The sequence below is a fragment of the Phragmites australis genome, chromosome 14, assembly GCF_958298935.1.
Source record: "Phragmites australis chromosome 14, lpPhrAust1.1, whole genome shotgun sequence".
NCBI classification, from domain to species: domain Eukaryota; kingdom Viridiplantae; phylum Streptophyta; class Magnoliopsida; order Poales; family Poaceae; genus Phragmites; species Phragmites australis.
In genome coordinates, this window is record NC_084934.1 from 9,928,259 (window position 1) to 9,945,747 (window position 17,489).

The 17,489-nt window shown below is 43.2% G+C and overlaps 1 protein-coding gene across 1 annotated transcript; it reads left to right on the top strand.

The window, feature by feature from the left end:
- The first annotated feature begins 15,530 nt into the window (after positions 1-15,530).
- On the top strand, positions 15,531-17,489 carry LOC133891657 (GCN5-related N-acetyltransferase 10, chloroplastic). The gene is made up of 4 exons (XM_062332392.1): positions 15,531-16,028; positions 16,145-16,197; positions 16,900-17,079; positions 17,202-17,489. The coding sequence occupies exons 1-4, from the start codon at positions 15,612-15,614 to the stop codon at positions 17,440-17,442; spliced, it is 891 nt and encodes a 296-aa protein (XP_062188376.1). The 5' UTR covers positions 15,531-15,611; the 3' UTR covers positions 17,443-17,489.

The window sequence follows — 17,489 nt, forward strand, 5'->3', positions numbered from 1 at the left end:
ACCTCTACTCCTTGAGTGTCTCAGTGCTAGATTCCCAGGAAGTTTCTTACTTACCCCAGCACTAAGCACTCGAGCATGTCTTATTTGATGTAGGTGGTAGGCGGAGGCCTGGAGAACAAGTGGCTAATTGACTTCGGTTGTTCGCGTCATATGACCAAAGATGCATCATGGTTCTCCAGCCTCACCCTAATGAAGCAATGTGAGTACATCATATTCGGGGACGATCGAAAAGGAAGGGTGAAAGCCAAAGTCCTATCTCTGAGTGTGCAGGTGATCATGAGATGAGTGAGAGCATCATTGTAGATGGTGACCTTCCAACTCTCAGTGATGATGAGGATGATCCACTATTTCCCTCAATTACACCTGCTTTAGAGCTACTTCCTACTTCTTCCACTCCAGCAGAGGGTCCTGTAGCCACTACATCCTCTTCGGCTGCTCTCGAGCCTGCACCAGCTATGTTTGAGGGGGAGGTTCTCTCATGGCGTGAGATCCCTCGACACATTCAGCGACTTCACCCTCCACACATGATGATTGGAGATCTTGATGAGACGGTAACGAGGTCTAAATCTGTTTCTCATGCTTATTTTACAGATTCTGCATTCGTTGCTTCTTTTGAACCCCATGATGTTGGACATGTTTTATCTGATTCAAATTGGGTCAATGCCATGCATGAAGAGTTGGAAAATTTTGAGAAAAACTAAGTTTGGGTCCTTGTAGAGCCACCCCTAAATGTTCACACCATAGGCACTAAATGGGTTTTCAAAAACAAACAAGGGGAGGATGGGTCTGTGGTGAGAAACAAGGCTAGACTTATGGCTCAAGGTTTCACCCAGATAGAGGAGATAGACTTTGGAGAGATCTTTGCACCTGTAGCTATGCTAGAAGCCATTAGGATTCTTCTAGCATTTGCGGCATCCCGAGGTTTCAAGTTGTACCAAATGGATGTCAAAAGTGTTTTCCTTAATAGCTTCATAGAAGAAGAGGTCTATGTCAAACAACCCCCATGCTTTGAACATCCCAAATGCCCGAATAGAGTGTATAAGCTTATGAAGGCTTTGTATGGGCTTAAGCAAGCTCCTCGAGCTTGGTATGATAGGCTTAAGTCCTTGATAGAGCATGGGTATGAGATGGGATCCGTGGATAAAACTTTGTTCACTCTTAGGCATGGCAATGATTTTCTGCTTGTTCAGATTTACGTGGATGATATCATCTTTGGTGGTTCCTCTCATGCTCTTGTAGCCAATTTTGCAGAAACTATGAGCAGGGAATTTGAGATGTCGATGATGGGTGAGCTCTTCCTTGGACCGCAAATCAAGCAATGCAAGCAAGGTATGTTAGTCCACCAGACGAGGTACACTAAGGATTTGCTGAAGAAGTTCGACATGAGCGACGCGAAGCTTTTGGCAACACCGATGGCTACCTCAGCGGTGCTTGATCCGAATGAAGATGAAGAGGAGGTGGACCAGCGAGAGTACAGGAGCATGACTGGCACCCTCCTATACTTGACAGCAACAAGACCGAACATCCACTTCACCGTTTGGTTGTGTGCTCGCTTCCAAACTTCACCAAGGATGTCTCATCGCCAAGCGGTGAAACGCATACTCAGGTACCTCAAGCACACCCTCGAGTTTGGTCTTTGGTTTTCCGCCTCTTCTTCTCTCTCTCTTTGAGGTTTTTCCGATGCGGATTTTGCTGGTTGTCAAATTGACAGGAAGAGTACCACAGGTACCTATCATTTCTTGGGTACTTCTCTTATGTGTTGGTCTTCTCGCAAACAGTTGAGCGTTGCGCAGTCTACTATTGAAGCTGAATATGTAGCTGCTGCTAACTGTTGCTCACAGATGTTGTGGATGGTTGCTAGCTTGAGAGATTTTGGGTTGGATTTCAAGAATGTGGCACTTCTTTGTGACAACACCAGTGCCATAAGTCTTGCCAACAACCCAGACCAATACTCCAGAACCAAACACGTAGATGTGAGATTCCACTTCTTGAGAGATCACAATGAGAAGGGGGATATTGAGCTGAAATACATTGATACCCAACACCAGCTAGCCGACATATTTACCAAGCCTCTTGATGCCACAAGATTTGCCTATTTGAGATGAGAGCTTAGAGTGTGCCACCCCTATAGCATTGAGTAAGGGGGAGTTGCTCTTGTAAATATTCTATCTTATTTTTGTTGCACTTGTATTGCATAGCATCATGTCAGATAATAATGTTACCAAGCTATACTTATATGTTCTTGGTACTTCTCGTACTTTAGAGAATGGATCTATAACAATTTGTGAAAGCGTAGACTCCTTTTGAGACATGGCATAAAATCTATTGAGCAAGCTTGATTTTTTTGAGCATGAACTTGAAATATGAATATTAATCACTTGTCATCCTTGAATAGATGCCTTAATGTGATCAGTGCTTATATTAAGGCTAGTTCTGTGAAAAGCTTGTGCTAGGCTGCTTTGTTCTTTTTAGTAAATTGGGGGCCTTTGACCTTTGTCTATGTAAATGTTTAGCCCATGATTAACCCTTGGGAGAGCATGTGCTCTTTGTGTCGCAAAGACACAACTTGTTTTAGCTTTGTGAAAAATTTGCACATCTTGAATTATTTGATGAGAAAATGAAATGAATGATCAGGTTATGAGCTGAACATGAATCCAATATGGTGGCTTAATGCTCATGTGGTTTGCCAAAGAAGTAACCCCATGGTTGCTTAAGTTCACTTGAGGATGGTAATATGATCACAATGCTAAAATTTAAGATGCTCTCTAATTATGCTCTTTAACTGTGCTAAGAATGCTCTTATTCATCTTGTCAAACTAAAGCTTGGATTGATATATGGGTGTTTTCATAACCTGTTAGGGAGAAAGTGGTTGCCTAGTTTGAACTTGACATAACACTAGCATCTCTAAATATTTGCACTGGTCATGAAACTATGGATGCTCTTGTGGTGACATCTTTTGGATAATCGAACAACAATGATAAAGAACTTGTTACACTCTTAGTGCTTGTGCCATGAAATCATTTTGAGTCCGTGTACGCTTTTGAGTTATATTGTTCACTCTTTGTAGTGCTTTGACATCTCTAGTTCTTGCAAGTGCTTTGTGATCTATATGTGAAGCTTTGTAGGTTTGCATCTCATTTGCATCTTTTCCATCTTATATAGTCGTTGATGTTTGCATTGCCAAAGGGGGAGAAAAGATGCATGAATCCACAAAGACAACTCTTGCATACTGAATGATGGAGAAAATCGATAATGAAAAATGTGCTTTCATCAAGGGGTAGCTGGAGCTTTTGCATTTATTCTTTTGGAATTTATGGCTTGCCTTTCTTTTCTTTTCGGTGAGCTTTTTGTGCATTCTTAATTTCCTTCTTCTGTTCTTTGTGATGTTGTCAATGCACTCATCAAGGGGGAGATTGAGAAACCAAGTTGAGATGTACCTTGGTTTATGCTTTGTTATGAGTGATTGACAATGTGTGGCTTTGGTTGAGTGCTTGTTTGATTGTCAATGCATAGGTGTGTACTGCAATGATAATCTTTTCTAACCAAAGTTGCAAGGAATTGGAGTTAGTTCAGTGCAGAAAGTTTTCAATCACGGGACAATCCGGTGTGGGGATTTTTTATCTCACCAAATAGTCGGTGTATGACAGATATGAGCACCGGACTAAATTCTACAGAGAAGGTCTTCTGGCGCCAAAATTTGAATCAAGCGCCGGATGGTCTGGTGTGTGCATGGGTAAGCACTGGACTAATATTTCCAAAGAGGCTGAAATGTGTGCCTGGAGCAGAAGAACTCACCGGATGCTCCTGTGAGTGGAATGTGATCACCGGAGGACAACACCGGACTAATTCTTGTAGAGAAGGTTTTTGACGCAAAATTTGAAGTGAGCACTGGATTGTCCAGTGTAGGCAAAAGGTGATCACCGAACCAATTCTTCCGAAGAGGATGCAAAACTTGGTTCCAGTGGGGTCCACCGGATGGTCCGGTGTGTGCTCAAGTGATCACCAGACTATATTTTCCAAAGACGCGTGCAAATGCAAAGCATGGAAGAGTTAAACTCACCGGATTGTCCGGTGATGAGAAAGGAGGTACACCGGACAGAGTTTTCCAGAGAGGGATTTTTCTCACTGCAAAATGGAGATGTACTCACCAGATGTTCCGGTGTTCAGAGGATGAACACACCGGAACATCTGGTGTTCACATTTTGGGTCATGTCTGTTCTTCTCAATTGGGATTTGATTCGGACTAACATGTGATGATATTACTTGGCTTTGGAGATACATGTTTGCTTGTCTATTGATGCGCAAGTGTTGGATGCATCTTGACGGTTGACGGCGGATGACCGGGGCCAAGTGGGGTGCTTGGTGCCGGATGATCAAGGAGGTCGGGCAGAGTCAAGGGTGATCCTGGCTGCACATATGAAGATCAAGCAAGGCATGGGATGAAGTTGATGAAGATAGCGTGTTGACAAAGTTAAGCGATAGGGATGCCGGTGCAAGTGACAAGGCGGCCCGAGAGATCGGGAGCGGGAGAGACTTGCCAACGGTCAAGATCGCAACACAGAGGACACATGTCAACATCAGGATGCTTGCTTGAGGGCAAGTCAAGTAGCAACAAGTCATACTTTGAGAAGCGTGCGAGGCGGTTTCGTGGTTTGGCCTCAAAACCGTAAAGGATGGAGTGCACGTGGCATCATCGTGAAGCTAGCATCGAGGCAAAGCTAAGTCATGAAGGTGTCACGGTCGTTCAATGGACGGAGCAAAATTCAGACCAAAATGCCCCTGTGGTATGTGGGAGACCATTGTTAGCAAGGGGTAATTTGGGGACAATGATACTTAAGGGTTAAGCAACCCCTTAGGGCTATAAATAGAAGGGGTTAGCTAGTGGTAACCCTTGAGCCAGCTATTTCAGATCCAAGAGATAGACTTTAGGGGACAGGAAATAATAAGCTTAGCCCTGTAATAGGTTAGAGCTTTTGGAGAGGAAAAATTTCTTGTAATCCGCCTAAAATAGGGCTAACCTCTGAGATTAATGAAATGCAAGTTTCTCCATTCGCTCGTGCTCACCTCCTTCTAGTCTCTTTCTTTTGGCTTTGCGTTTCCTTGCTAGTTTGTCTTTTGGCTTGTGATTTTCGTTTCTCCTTTTGAGCTGAAATTTTCAGCACCATGCGAGATTGATCTTCTTGTTGCTAGGGGCACAAAATGCACGTACAATAGTACAAATTTGGGTATTACGTTCCCTTGCTTCTAAGTCATCAACTTTGAGATCTTTCTTGCCCGATGCCCATCTTTTAGTCTTCTTTGTAAAGTTTTAAGCTCTTTGTGACAATGATCATGGATTGACTTTATATCGAACCTCGTGTTCATATTCTATCCATAGAGTCACAAGGTTGCAGGTTTCTCTTGTGTTTCTCTCGTTTTGCTTCCGCTTTCCTTTTTGATGAGGAGCGTTTGGTGATCAAGTAGGAGAAGCCATCAAGTTTCACAAGAAATTTCATGAGGCGCCTATTCACCCCCCCTCTAGTCGTCGTGTTCGGTCCTACAACTGTTCTCAGTCCAACTAGTATAGCCAGACATAAAGCCCCTTGACATCAAGTGGGAATGTATCTACTGGGTTGTGGAGAATTGCTTCTTATTCTCGCAATTGATGCATCAATAGCACATATATTGAGACTATGAATTTGACTTGTGTGTCACGGCTACTACCAGGAAACCCTCCATGCCGCTCTTGTACTCTGCGCTCACATGGCTCGCATCGTACATCCATCTACAATTATATCATTATTGTAAGTCCAAATTCAAAATATCTAGAAGATTTTACAATCAACAACAAACAAATTACCTCACCATCTCCTACCGGCGATTGGCCCGGGTTGGAGGAGCTGCCTTTTGTATGCTTTCTCGTCCACTTCCGATAAGTATTTTGTTGGTGTCATCCCTAGAAATTTTCTTTATTATTCAACTCTTATCTAGGACTAATTAAGGAAAAATAAAAAATAAATACGCTCATATCTAAAGTTTCTATATTTGAGGTTGCTAATTAAATAAAATATAAAAAATACAATTAGATCTTGCTACATACCTAAATATCATGACTAATTTTTATATTCATTAAAAATCAAAAATAAATATGCTCATACCTAAAGTTTCTATATTGTAGACTTCTAAATTTATTCCTATGGTTCATTAGGATCAAGTTTGAAGATTTTCCTAGGTCTCTATAGGGATAAGATCAACTTTGGTTTTTCAGGTAACATTTTGAGTTAAAATGTTAAATATAGGATTAACCTTTGGGAATTCAACTTACTTGACCTCAAGAGGCTCCTGCTAGAAGCTTGCTTGCTATTGGGGAAAAATCCAGAGTTCACTCTAAAAAATGAAGAAAAGGCAACTAAGCAAATTGAGAGGAAAGAATGGATTTTGTTTGGATAGCTAGAGAGAGCTCATATAGACCTCCTTCTTGACCAAAATTGAGCTTGAGTGGTGGGAGAATCAATGCGGGCGAAGGGATGAAGTGGTTGTTGCTATAGGAGATTTTGTGTGGGAGAGAGTTCTGAAATGGCTCTGTTAGCCTGAGGTAGAACAAGGTGACGAAGAGGAGGATATCACTGCCGGCTCACATATTCCATCGGCAGTGATGTAAAGATATCACTGCTAGTCTGTAGATTAAGTCAGCAGTGATGAGGGTGGGTGCATCATTACTGGCTCAATCCATCAGCCGACAGAGATTACCCTTATCACTGCTAGTTCATAAGCCATGATGGTTCATTCTTCCCGCGCGACTAATGAACCGGCAGTGATGCCCCATCACTGTCGGCCTAGGAGGAACCGACAATGATGGGCTGACATATAAGTCTAGTTCTGTAGTAGTGGTGGGAACCCAATTGAGCAAGTCCAGTTCTGTAGTAGTGGTGGGAACCCAATTGAGCAAGGATGATAGATTTTGATAAGTAATAGAGGACAAAAGAGCTTCAATCGAGAGGGAAGGGAAGTTCTCAAACCTTCTAGAGGGTTATTAGTAGCTAGTGGCATGCGAGCAATGAAGAGATGACCACAACAGATACTTACGGTGTCGCTGACGGTGTTGTCATTGAGGATCGTGGTTGAGCAGTGTGGGGCATCGTCGTCACTGGGGTCATCATCGGCGAGGAGCGACTGTGAGCTCCCACAGCTCATTTGTGGCCTCCGTGGTCACCTTGCTTGCCTCCCTAGCATCGTTGTCGCAGGAATCATCATCGCACAAGGAGCGACGTGGCTTGGCGCATCGACTTGGGAGAACTCTAACAACACCTCCATGGCCTCCATGGTCACCTGACCTGCTTCTCCAATGGTCGATCTATAGCGATTGGGAGAGAGATAGAAAGAGCCCTCTGGTGATAAAAGATAAGGTAGTGAGATAGGGGAAAGGGATGGTGCGGCACCCACAATCTAGACTCTTCACTCGACCACAAATGGGCATGGCTGCAGGCGATTGGATGCTCTACACAATCAGACAGTCCACTGAGCGTGAGGGTGAGAGAGTTAACGCCTGCACGCTCGGAATCAAGTCATTACCTCCTTTGTAATGCGTCAACAACTATTGGATCGTGGTAAATCCATCTGCCGAGAAATTTTTTTACAACTAACGTGGTTTGGAATGTTGAACTCACATATAGTTATCTCTCAGCTTATTCTCCTTTATATTTCAGGTGAGTTTAGGCCCCGTTTGGCATGCTTCCGCATTTCAGAAATGTTTCAGATTTGATCCTCTCTAGAAATGTTTCAATGATAAATCAGATTTGGATTCGTGAAGATTGTATATGAGAGGGGAGGTGGTTCTAGTAAGAAACACCATTTTGAGTGATTCTCGTGCTATTAAAAAATTGTTTCTTTTGGTTTCTTGCAAGCATCAGAAAGCACACTTATTTGGCAAGGATTATCATGTTTACGGATAGAAATGCCCTAAGAATCCTTACCAAACTATCATAATCACTGTAGAGTTTGATGTATAAGTTATGTATAAAGTTTGATTTTGTAACTAGTGACTAAACATTCCATATCTTATTTTGCCAACCAAGACCATCTCAGTTTCCTTCCTCTTCTTTCCTTATCAATATATATACTCCTATAAAATGGACATGTTACGATAGGTCTGAACGATCTTCACCATATATCTTACACGATCAAACGGTATATAATCAAAATTGGTCACATGTGTCCTTTCTTTTCTTATCCACTTGTTTCCTTCTCTTCCTGTCAAATTAATTTAGAAACCTCAATCAATATAAACACTAATTTAGAAAGCCGTGTTATTTGTTTCGACCCATCTATTTGGAACACTTCTATATAGTCATTCTATGTTACCATACTTTATTATTTGAACAATTATATGTTATTTTGTGATTCGTATTTCTGTGTGGCTCTCGACTTCGTAAAAAAAAAAAGGAAGTTGCATTACATACTTCCTGATGGTGAGGTCCTTGCACAGCTGCACGTATTGGGCTCACCTGATGGTCACGTTCTTGATGGTGCACACATTCATGTGCACAAGAGATGAACGTGAGCATCTAATAAAAGAAGACAGACACGGGCAAGTGTTGTTTGCAAGGAACATGTGGTCATGCCTAGCAATAATGTACGCACTGTGCACCTTGGTGCACATATGCACATCCTGAGACAAAACACAACATGCATGTAGAAACGAGCCCAGCGAATTGTTAATTTTGTTTGCAACACACTAACCTGCCAGGGGCAGCATGACCTATTTCTCCTAGAATATCTCTTTCCATGTTTGGAGAGCCAACTTGCCAGCCAAACATTATCGGTACGGTGCTTGCTCCCGATTCTGTTGAGGGGTGCATCCTGGTAGGAGAAGGGAAAAATTCTAGACTGGAGCCTAGCCAAACACATCCTAATATCTAAAATTGTGCAGAACAGTGTAAATTATTTTTCTCTTACAAATCTGTTAAGTTTGTATCTTAACAGATTGCACATATGTAGACATGCTCTGGCCTACATATTATCGTTCTTTTTGAGAATTTTTTTTAAAAAATTCAATAATGATTGTCATAAATTTATGACTTTTAGGGCATTTTATATTATATTATACCCCTGTACAATGAATGAGTTGTGTCAGATTCGAACAATATCCATCTACATTTTACACAATCAAACGGTTCACAATTAAAGTTGGTCACATGTCTCATGTCTCCTCCCCTCTCAATTGTTTGCATCTGTCCCATCCACTGTTGGCTGGAACTCAAATGTTCAGAACGATGAACACAAGGAATTTGGCGCTGCCAAAGAACCAGCAGCATTTTCTGTTTTCTCTTCCCCTTTTATTCTTGCAGTACATCATCGTGTGCCCGGCCATTTCGCCATAACAGCAAGGGGCCCGCACACACGAAGCGCGCGACGCGCGCATGACGCGCATGGCCTCACGACGCAGCGCGGCCATGCGCAAAGCTCGGCGAGCCTCTAAAAAAACTGAGGTGCCTGCCTATCCACACGGAGAAGACGACTCGCTAACTAACCAACCGAAACAAACACTGACTAACAGACTAGATTACACTAACATCCACCATCCCCGTGCTGCAGCTGCGATCAACGATCCTTTCCTTCCATTCCCGCTTCTTTCCTTCTCTTCTCGTCCCTTCCACGCACGCAACCTCCTCCAATCCAATGTCCATCCATTCACGACCACATTCTCCCCATACTTGCCCCTTCCCCATCCCACTTCCTCTCCCCAAGTCCCCGATCGACACTTTTGGCACCCTCCACAAATCCCGTTGATTCCCATCCTTCCCCTCATCATGCTCCTTCTGCCTTGGCACTCATCTGCCTCCCACATACCTCCTCCTTTCCATCTTTTGCTCAGCCACCCTCTCACCTGTCGGCTGCCGCCTCCAGCTCCTCTATCGCCCACCGCTTCCTGCTGGCTGGCCTAAGAGCGAAAATGGGTTGCTGGTTGCAAGCTAATACGTATTTCTGCATCAGAGGCCATGATCCCCTACCACAATCTGTGTTGGTCACTTGCATCATCTGACCCCAACACCGCTCGCTTGCCTCAACCGATCAAGACGCTGCCGACCACCGCGTGCTCCACCTCCTCCTCATGGTCTGGATCCTCCCCATCCTTTGCCTCCACAGGCTGCGTATCCATGCTGAGCGGGCAAGGGCCCGTGGTGTAGCCCTACGCAAGCAATGGCGGAAGAAGGAGCCAAGCCATTTAGGTTGACAACGCATGACGTGGAGCACATAAACTTGACTGGCTAATGCGGGGTGATCGGCGTTGCCCTTCACGCTTGCCTCAACGGTCAATCATCGAACATTTTCACTCCTCAATAGTTGGTGATGGAAGTATGGCACAATCATTCGAAAGGTTTGAGACACGTCGATTGGTGGAGTTTCAATGTTGATGATACAAAGTCTCCGACTAGAATAATCAAGAACCCTCGCAACCATTACACTACTACTCCATGGTTATCGAACGTGCTGAATGTTGTTGACCTCACCAAGAAGGTTTTCCCTGCATGTGAATCGAGAACATAAGCAAGAACACGGTAGATGCAATCTGAGTATTACTAATTACCAATGAAGAACATGAATTGGGGTTCCACAAACCGATATTCGGTGAAATTGTCTAAAATAGAATAATCTAAGCAAAACTCGAATCTAAACTATGACGGCTACAGAATATATATAAGAGAGGCATGAGGAGGTCGACCTAGGGTTGTAAGGCCATGGGAACGGATGCACACAACCTGGACTTAGACCCCAACATGCTTACAAGGTCTGACATGATCCAAAACGGTGACACAATACTTTATTTCATCGACCCTGATTGCTTTCCAATGAATCTAAGGGTGGGATCAGATCCGTTGGAAATAGCTCATCGTAAGCAACAAGAGCACCTTAATTGGACTCCATATGCGAAAGTCGTACCCAATTTATTGACATGCTATCCACAGACTCCGAACCAAATTTGGAGTCACATTTGACTTACCTTCGAGGGGTGACGTCCAGGTGAGGTTATGGTGCTTCTCTCACATTCCTAAGCAAAAAAACATCACAAGAATTTAGTAGTATCCCATCCTTACCAAGAAAGTATGAACAGTGAGAAACAAGTTCACTTTGTTGTTTAAGTGCTCTTGTAATGGTTTATTTGTGTTATATGTATTTGAAGGAGTGATGTTCTCATTAGTTGGCGCGTCCTATCACTGTGGGTGTTGGAGAAACACATGCATCCAGGTACACATACACCTTTCATGGATGCACACCAGCTATTCGACCAAAATACTCAATTGAAGAATCGTTCTTTCATTCATGTTACTCGAGGGGTGTCTTCTGTGGTGGAGAGAGGGCTAAGCTTGGGCCAAGAAACAATTGCATCCAACAAGGTATATGTTTAATTGATATGTTTTTTCCTTCTTATTTCAGTTGGTCCCCAATACGAAATGATTCCATATTTTTTTGTGATGTTTGACATATATTCACTCGATTTTAGATTAATTGGGGAAGGAAAACAAAGACTGAGGTGGTGGTTTTCGAGTGAAGTTGTGGTCATTGCTTGTTAGTCAATTTAAACAAAAATTGCAATATCATCATCTTTGATAATGGTTCAAACTCCATTTCCAACAGAAGAGAATTTCCACGGGCGAAGTTAGTCTGGTTTTGCTTAGAGCAAAGTCTGTGGTCAGGACAGGTGTAGTGAAAATAGTCCTATTAGGTCATGATTGTGATTTTGGTGATTAATGACAACATAGTCAATAAGACTAACATGTTTGTCAAAAATATATGTTAGGAGGTCTCATGGATGCAATACATGAAGAAGCCACCACAGTTAGGACAAACTTAGACTGAATTGGAAAAGTCCTAAGAAGATTTGCCTCACCGGATGATCTAGTGCTCTGGGTGTTGAACTCATCGGAGTATATTTGTCAAATAGGAGAGAGGCCTGAAGACCTCACCAGAGCAATTCTTCCAGAGAAGGTATTGTGCTGAAGAATATGCCTCACCGTATAGTCTGGTGATCAGTGGGAGTTGCACCTGAGTATTTCTAGAGAAACAAAGAGAAGGCTCAACCCACCTGATAGTCCGGTGTTGAAAAGGATGAATAAACCGGAGCATTATTACCAGAGAAGGATGCAGCCACTAAAGATCAAAGGTTCAACCCATCAGATGGTCCAGTGTGAATGGAATGAACACCAGATAATACATCGGATAATGAACAGTGAAAAAAAAAAGCAAAACGAAGTTCAACCCAATGGATGGTCCAATGATGAAGGCAGTGTAACACCAGAGCATTATTGCTAGAGAGAGCTGCATTGGCTTGGTTGGCTAAAGACAACTCACCGGATAGTCCGGTGATGAAGTGATGAGCACCGGTTGCATACATCGGAGCAATTTACACAGAGAATGAAGAAAGGCTCGGATGACTTAGGATAACTCACCGGATAGTCCGGTAATAGAGATGAAGTATACACTGGTGTGTCCGGTGTTCATAGAGGCTTGAGTGGGGTTCCAACAGCTAGTTTGTGAGAGTGTACTCACCGGATGATCTGGTGTTAGTACTATTATTCTTATCGGATCATCCGGTGTTAACAACTTTTCAAACCCATTGGGTTAACGGCTAGTGTACGAGTTTGAGGCTATAAATACCCATCCACTCGGCCATTTGAAGGTGTTGGAATCTAGGGAAGTTCATATCACCTGAGAAGACATCCAAGCCACCAAAGTGCTCAAAGTGATCATTCAAGATGATGAAGCATACCATTAGAGAGTGATTAGTGCTTATAGGCCTAGGGAGAGTGTTGCTAGGTGATTGCTACTTAGAGAATGGATCAGGGAGTGATTCAACCTTGTACTAAGTGGTACGCCGGTACCTTGGGGTCTTGGTTACTCACTAGCAAGCTTGTTGACCCTCTGACTTGGTGTGGAGCGACGGCAAGGCGATTGTGCGGGGACATGAAGACTCTTACCTTGGTGGCTCAAGCTCCAAAGTGATCATGACAGCAAGGAATCAGAAGAGATGCTAGTGGTGAGACCTTGCCTTGGTGGCTTAGTGGCTCATCCAGGTGGAGGCCTTATCTTTGTGACTTGGTGGCTCAAGAGCCGTGACCGGGTGTCGATCGGGAGCATATCTTTTGTGTAGCTGCAACATGGACTAGGGGTCGCATTCATGCTATCAATATCACGGAAAAAATTCCTTGTACCAAGTTTACTCTCTCTACCTTATTTACGTTTTCACATTTACATTCTTGCAATTTACATTCTTAGATAAGTTGCAAGCTTTTTGATCGATAGAGTAGACACACTAGATAAATCTAGAACAAATCTAGATAGAATTTGATATAGGTTTATCTTGTGTTGTTTTTGAACAGAAATAGTTCTAAGTGTCCTAATTCACCTTCCTCTTAAAACGTCACTGATCCCTTTAACAGATTTACATGTTATGGAGTTAGGCCACATATTGTATCAATAATGGAAAAGCATTGCTTAATTTGTTATTGTAAAATATACTTTTTTATGGCTTTGCTAATATGATTCTAGAGAATTAGTTTTTGTTATTTATGGAAAACATTTTTCTTAATTTCTCTATTGTTTTATACTTCTGTTTGATGCGGAACGTGCAATTGCGGTGGCAGAAAAGCGCGGGAAGAAGGGATGAGGATAAGGATTGGACTAGCAATCAGGATAGCTGCTTTGCGTATGTTCAACTTCGTAGATGACAAATATGATGTTATTCATGGTGGCATATTGCGCATACACAAGGGGCTTTGTGAGTTAGCAATTACAATTTAATTCATTGTTAGTGTGTAGTTAGGTTTTTAGATGACTATCTACAAATCATATTTATTGTTCTGAGCAACTTTAAAATTCTTTTGCTATTAGGTTGCTTTGGGAAGAATTGTAGCTGCTTCAAGATTCAGGTTTATTTTTTGTGAGGATCCAAAGGTTCTGACAAACACCTTATTCAGAGAATATGCATCCTTATTCGGCAAGGATGAGATTAAAAAAATATATTGTAATGACGAGTTGTTCTTGTGAGGATCTTAAGGTTCTAATGAACACCTTATTAAGAGATTATGCATGTTTCTAAAGTGATTTTGTATCTTCATGAAGATCAACCAACATGTAGAGCTTGAAGTTTATTTGCTCCATGCTTACCTTGGGTGTTTTGGTTAAGCTGGAGAACAAGCTAAGCGACCTCAGCGCCCGCGTGATGGACTGGAGGGAGTACGAGTAGACGAGACACGCACGGATGCTGACTTGCATGAGCTTGCACAAGTAGCAACGTGCCTCATCGGTGGCGGTACGACAGACACACTTTAGCTTTATATGTATGTGGCACGCATATGTGATTACTAGTATAGGATTAGGATGAGAGAGATAACTAGTGTCATCACTAATTTTATCATTTTCTTCATCTTATTACCGGCTCATCCAATGAGATTGGTATATATTAAGTTGCCATGCCGAGTAAAGAAAGGACACTGAAACACCATATTGGGTTTAACCAAAACTCAAGATTTTTCTTGGAACTTGTTAGCAAAACATACAACCAACAATCATGAACCAATTGCATGAAACAAAACATTGTGCATTAAGGAAAGGCATTTAAGGGGAATATCATTCCTTAATTCGATGAGATCATCACATACAGTTCTTTATATTTCAAAGGGAAGCCAAGGCAACTTATGTCCATTCACAAGAGGTGTGATTGGTTATCCGTATGCATTTTACCTACATAGACTATATATATAACCTGAGGGGAAGCAGGTTAAGTGAAGTCATATTTGATAAAAAGAAAAATGTTTGGTTAGTTGTATCTGTCTAGATAAGCTGAACTGAGTTTTTGTTTGATTAATCGAATCTGAGGTCGTATGAGCGGATTCAAAAGTTAATACTGTGATTAGTTGCTCGTATAAAGATGATTTTGTAATACTAATAAATGGACTCACCTGCATGAGCGAATACTGGAGCCTGCATCCGCTGAAGGAAAGCTCGATTTGAGCTTTCATCCCGGATCAGACTGCGGATATATATTTGTATCCGCCGAGCCAGAGTAAAACAGTACATATAGGCAATCAAACACGTTTTTCTTTAAGATTATACGTAACCGCCCTACCAGGCAAGGTATCTATCCGCATCTCACACATAATGATTATGGTATTCTGTACGGTATCTTCACACAAATATCTGCACACTCACCGTGTCCAGCAGCAAAGAGAAAAAACAATATCATTTAAGGAAAAAAACACGACGTATTAAGAATTTAATAGTGCCATGAGCAAAATTCGCATAGAAATATTGCTAGCCAAATGAGAAAAATGAAAAGATACCCATCGATCACTGGCAAATAGGTGACGAGAAACTTCGGAAATCTTATATTGTACATACATCTGAAATTACTGTATCTTTCCATTGAAATATCTAGCACCTTTGTCTAGCCATTTCCGTAGTTTTCCCATTTCATATCAGGCCATATGAAGCTTGTGTTTCTGAATTGAACGGCGATCCATGCTTGTTGGTCGATCCAAGCGGCCTCCTGTCGTGTCGTGGGTGAGGCAACGAGAGTCACGCAGCTCCAATTCCAAATCCAAGCCCAACACGCCCAACACCAGCCGCATCCATGGCCGTCCTCAGAGCGTCCCCGCTCCTCCCCCAATCCCTCTCGCCCTCCTCCACCTGCCGCAGCGTCACCGCCGCAGCACTCGCTGCTAGAGCAGCCCCACCTGCTCCTCTTCCTCCCTCCTCCCGCGGCGTCAAGACCGGCATCCATGACAGGGCCAGGAAGAGGCTTCTTGCGAGGCGGACAAGCGGGGGACGAAAGGGGGTACCCTGCCTACCCACTGAGAAGGAGGTCGGCGTGACGGGCGGCGGGGAGGAGCAGGAGAACGACGAGGAGTACCTGGTGAGGGAGTCCGGGTGGGGGGTGCGGCGGATGGGGCGGGTCGGCGAGGAGATGCGGCGGGTGGCGCTGGTCCAGGCGGAGGCCTTCCACGTCCCCGTCGCGCTCTTCAACGACTTCTTCTTCAATTTCTTTAAAGTATGACTGCCTCTCTAGTCTCTACTGGCATTTTATCTGTGATGTTTATGCAGTAGTAATTTTCCTTCTGATGGTGGCGTTGTTGTTACTTGTTGCTTGTATTGGGTCAAGATTAGGCAGAGGTGCTGTCGGCGCTCATCTACAGAGTGAGGAACTCGCCGCTCAACAGGTGATTGATGCACCAGAAAGCTTTTCATTCATGTGTAATGGTTATGGTGATTCCATACATTCTACAGACTAGACTATGGCACACAATCACTGTAACACAATGTGGTTGTTGGTCAAATGGACTGAAACAACTCTGTTCAAGTTCTTGCATTCTTCTAACCACAGATCGAAATATTCTCCCATGTGTTTTCGCCTGTTTTTCCAATCATATGTTTTACATTGAGTGGCATTCGTTCAGTTCTTCCTTTTTTCAATCATGTGTCTTAAATGGCCGTGTTCAAACCTTTGTGTAGGCTTACCGGATGATTAGCGCGTGAAGCTCAATTTAGTGGTGTTTCTATGATCCCATGGATTAAACTACAGTAATTTTACAGCGTGCTGCATGATTTTCCAAGTACTAATACTAGTCAGTTGCAACTGGGACTGTCGAATTGACCTGGGAGTTGTACAATTCACCACTCCCTTGTTTAGTTCAGTGTCCAAAACAGAGGGTCCTGAGGTACAAAATCTTGAGGCATGCTATATTGTAGTCACTGGTCTATCAAGATCCTACTGGTGCTATCACAATTCACAAGTGTCATCACTATACCTGCAGAGAGTGTATTCCATCCAGGTGTTAGGACTAGTCGAGATGATAAATGCCTGAAGCTCATTTCACTGTCCAGCGTTTTTTTTCTGATAAGTGAACCATGGTTTTTCATAGGTATGCTTGTTTGGTGGCTGAAGCTGCCAAGGCAGCCAGCAGGATGTCGATGGCACCATTCGAGAATATTGTTGGGGTCGTGGATTGCACGGTGCAGGATGAGGACGACATCCTTAAGCACCTCAAGGGTGCCGATGAGTACCTCTACGTGTCTGGAATTGCAGTGCTGCCATCATTCAGGTAGCCAACATGGCAACTAAAATGCAGTGTTTTCTGACTTCTACAGTTCTACATTCCCAAGATTGCCAAGACATTCAGGAAATCCATTAATACTATATGTGCCGTATTCGGTTTACTTCCAGGAGGAGAAAGGTAGGGACCGCGCTGCTGAAAGCCTGTGAGGCGCTGGCTCTCCAGTGGAGGCACAGATTCATGGCTCTGAGGGCATATGAGGACGACGACAGCGCTCGAGGTCTCTACGCCAAGGCAGGGTACAGGGTGGTGTCAAGGGATCCTGACTGGGTCACCTGGGTGGGGAGGAGACGGCGTGTTCTCATGATAAAAGAGCTCCCGGTTCATGATCATCAGATGGAACAGCAATGATGACATCGACATGTTTCTTGAATTCATGGCATGTCCCCTGCTGCATT

Bases quoted from the DNA above. Each gene is read 5' to 3' on its own strand.
- LOC133891657 (XM_062332392.1), top strand. From the start codon at position 15,612: ATGGCCGTCCTCAGAGCGTCCCCGCTCCTCCCCCAATCCCTCTCGCCC. The intron at 16,198-16,899 runs GTGATTGATGCA...GGTTTTTCATAG, and splicing joins AGGAACTCGCCGCTCAACAG to GTATGCTTGTTTGGTGGCTG. The intron at 17,080-17,201 runs GTAGCCAACATG...GTTTACTTCCAG, and splicing joins GCAGTGCTGCCATCATTCAG to GAGGAGAAAGGTAGGGACCG.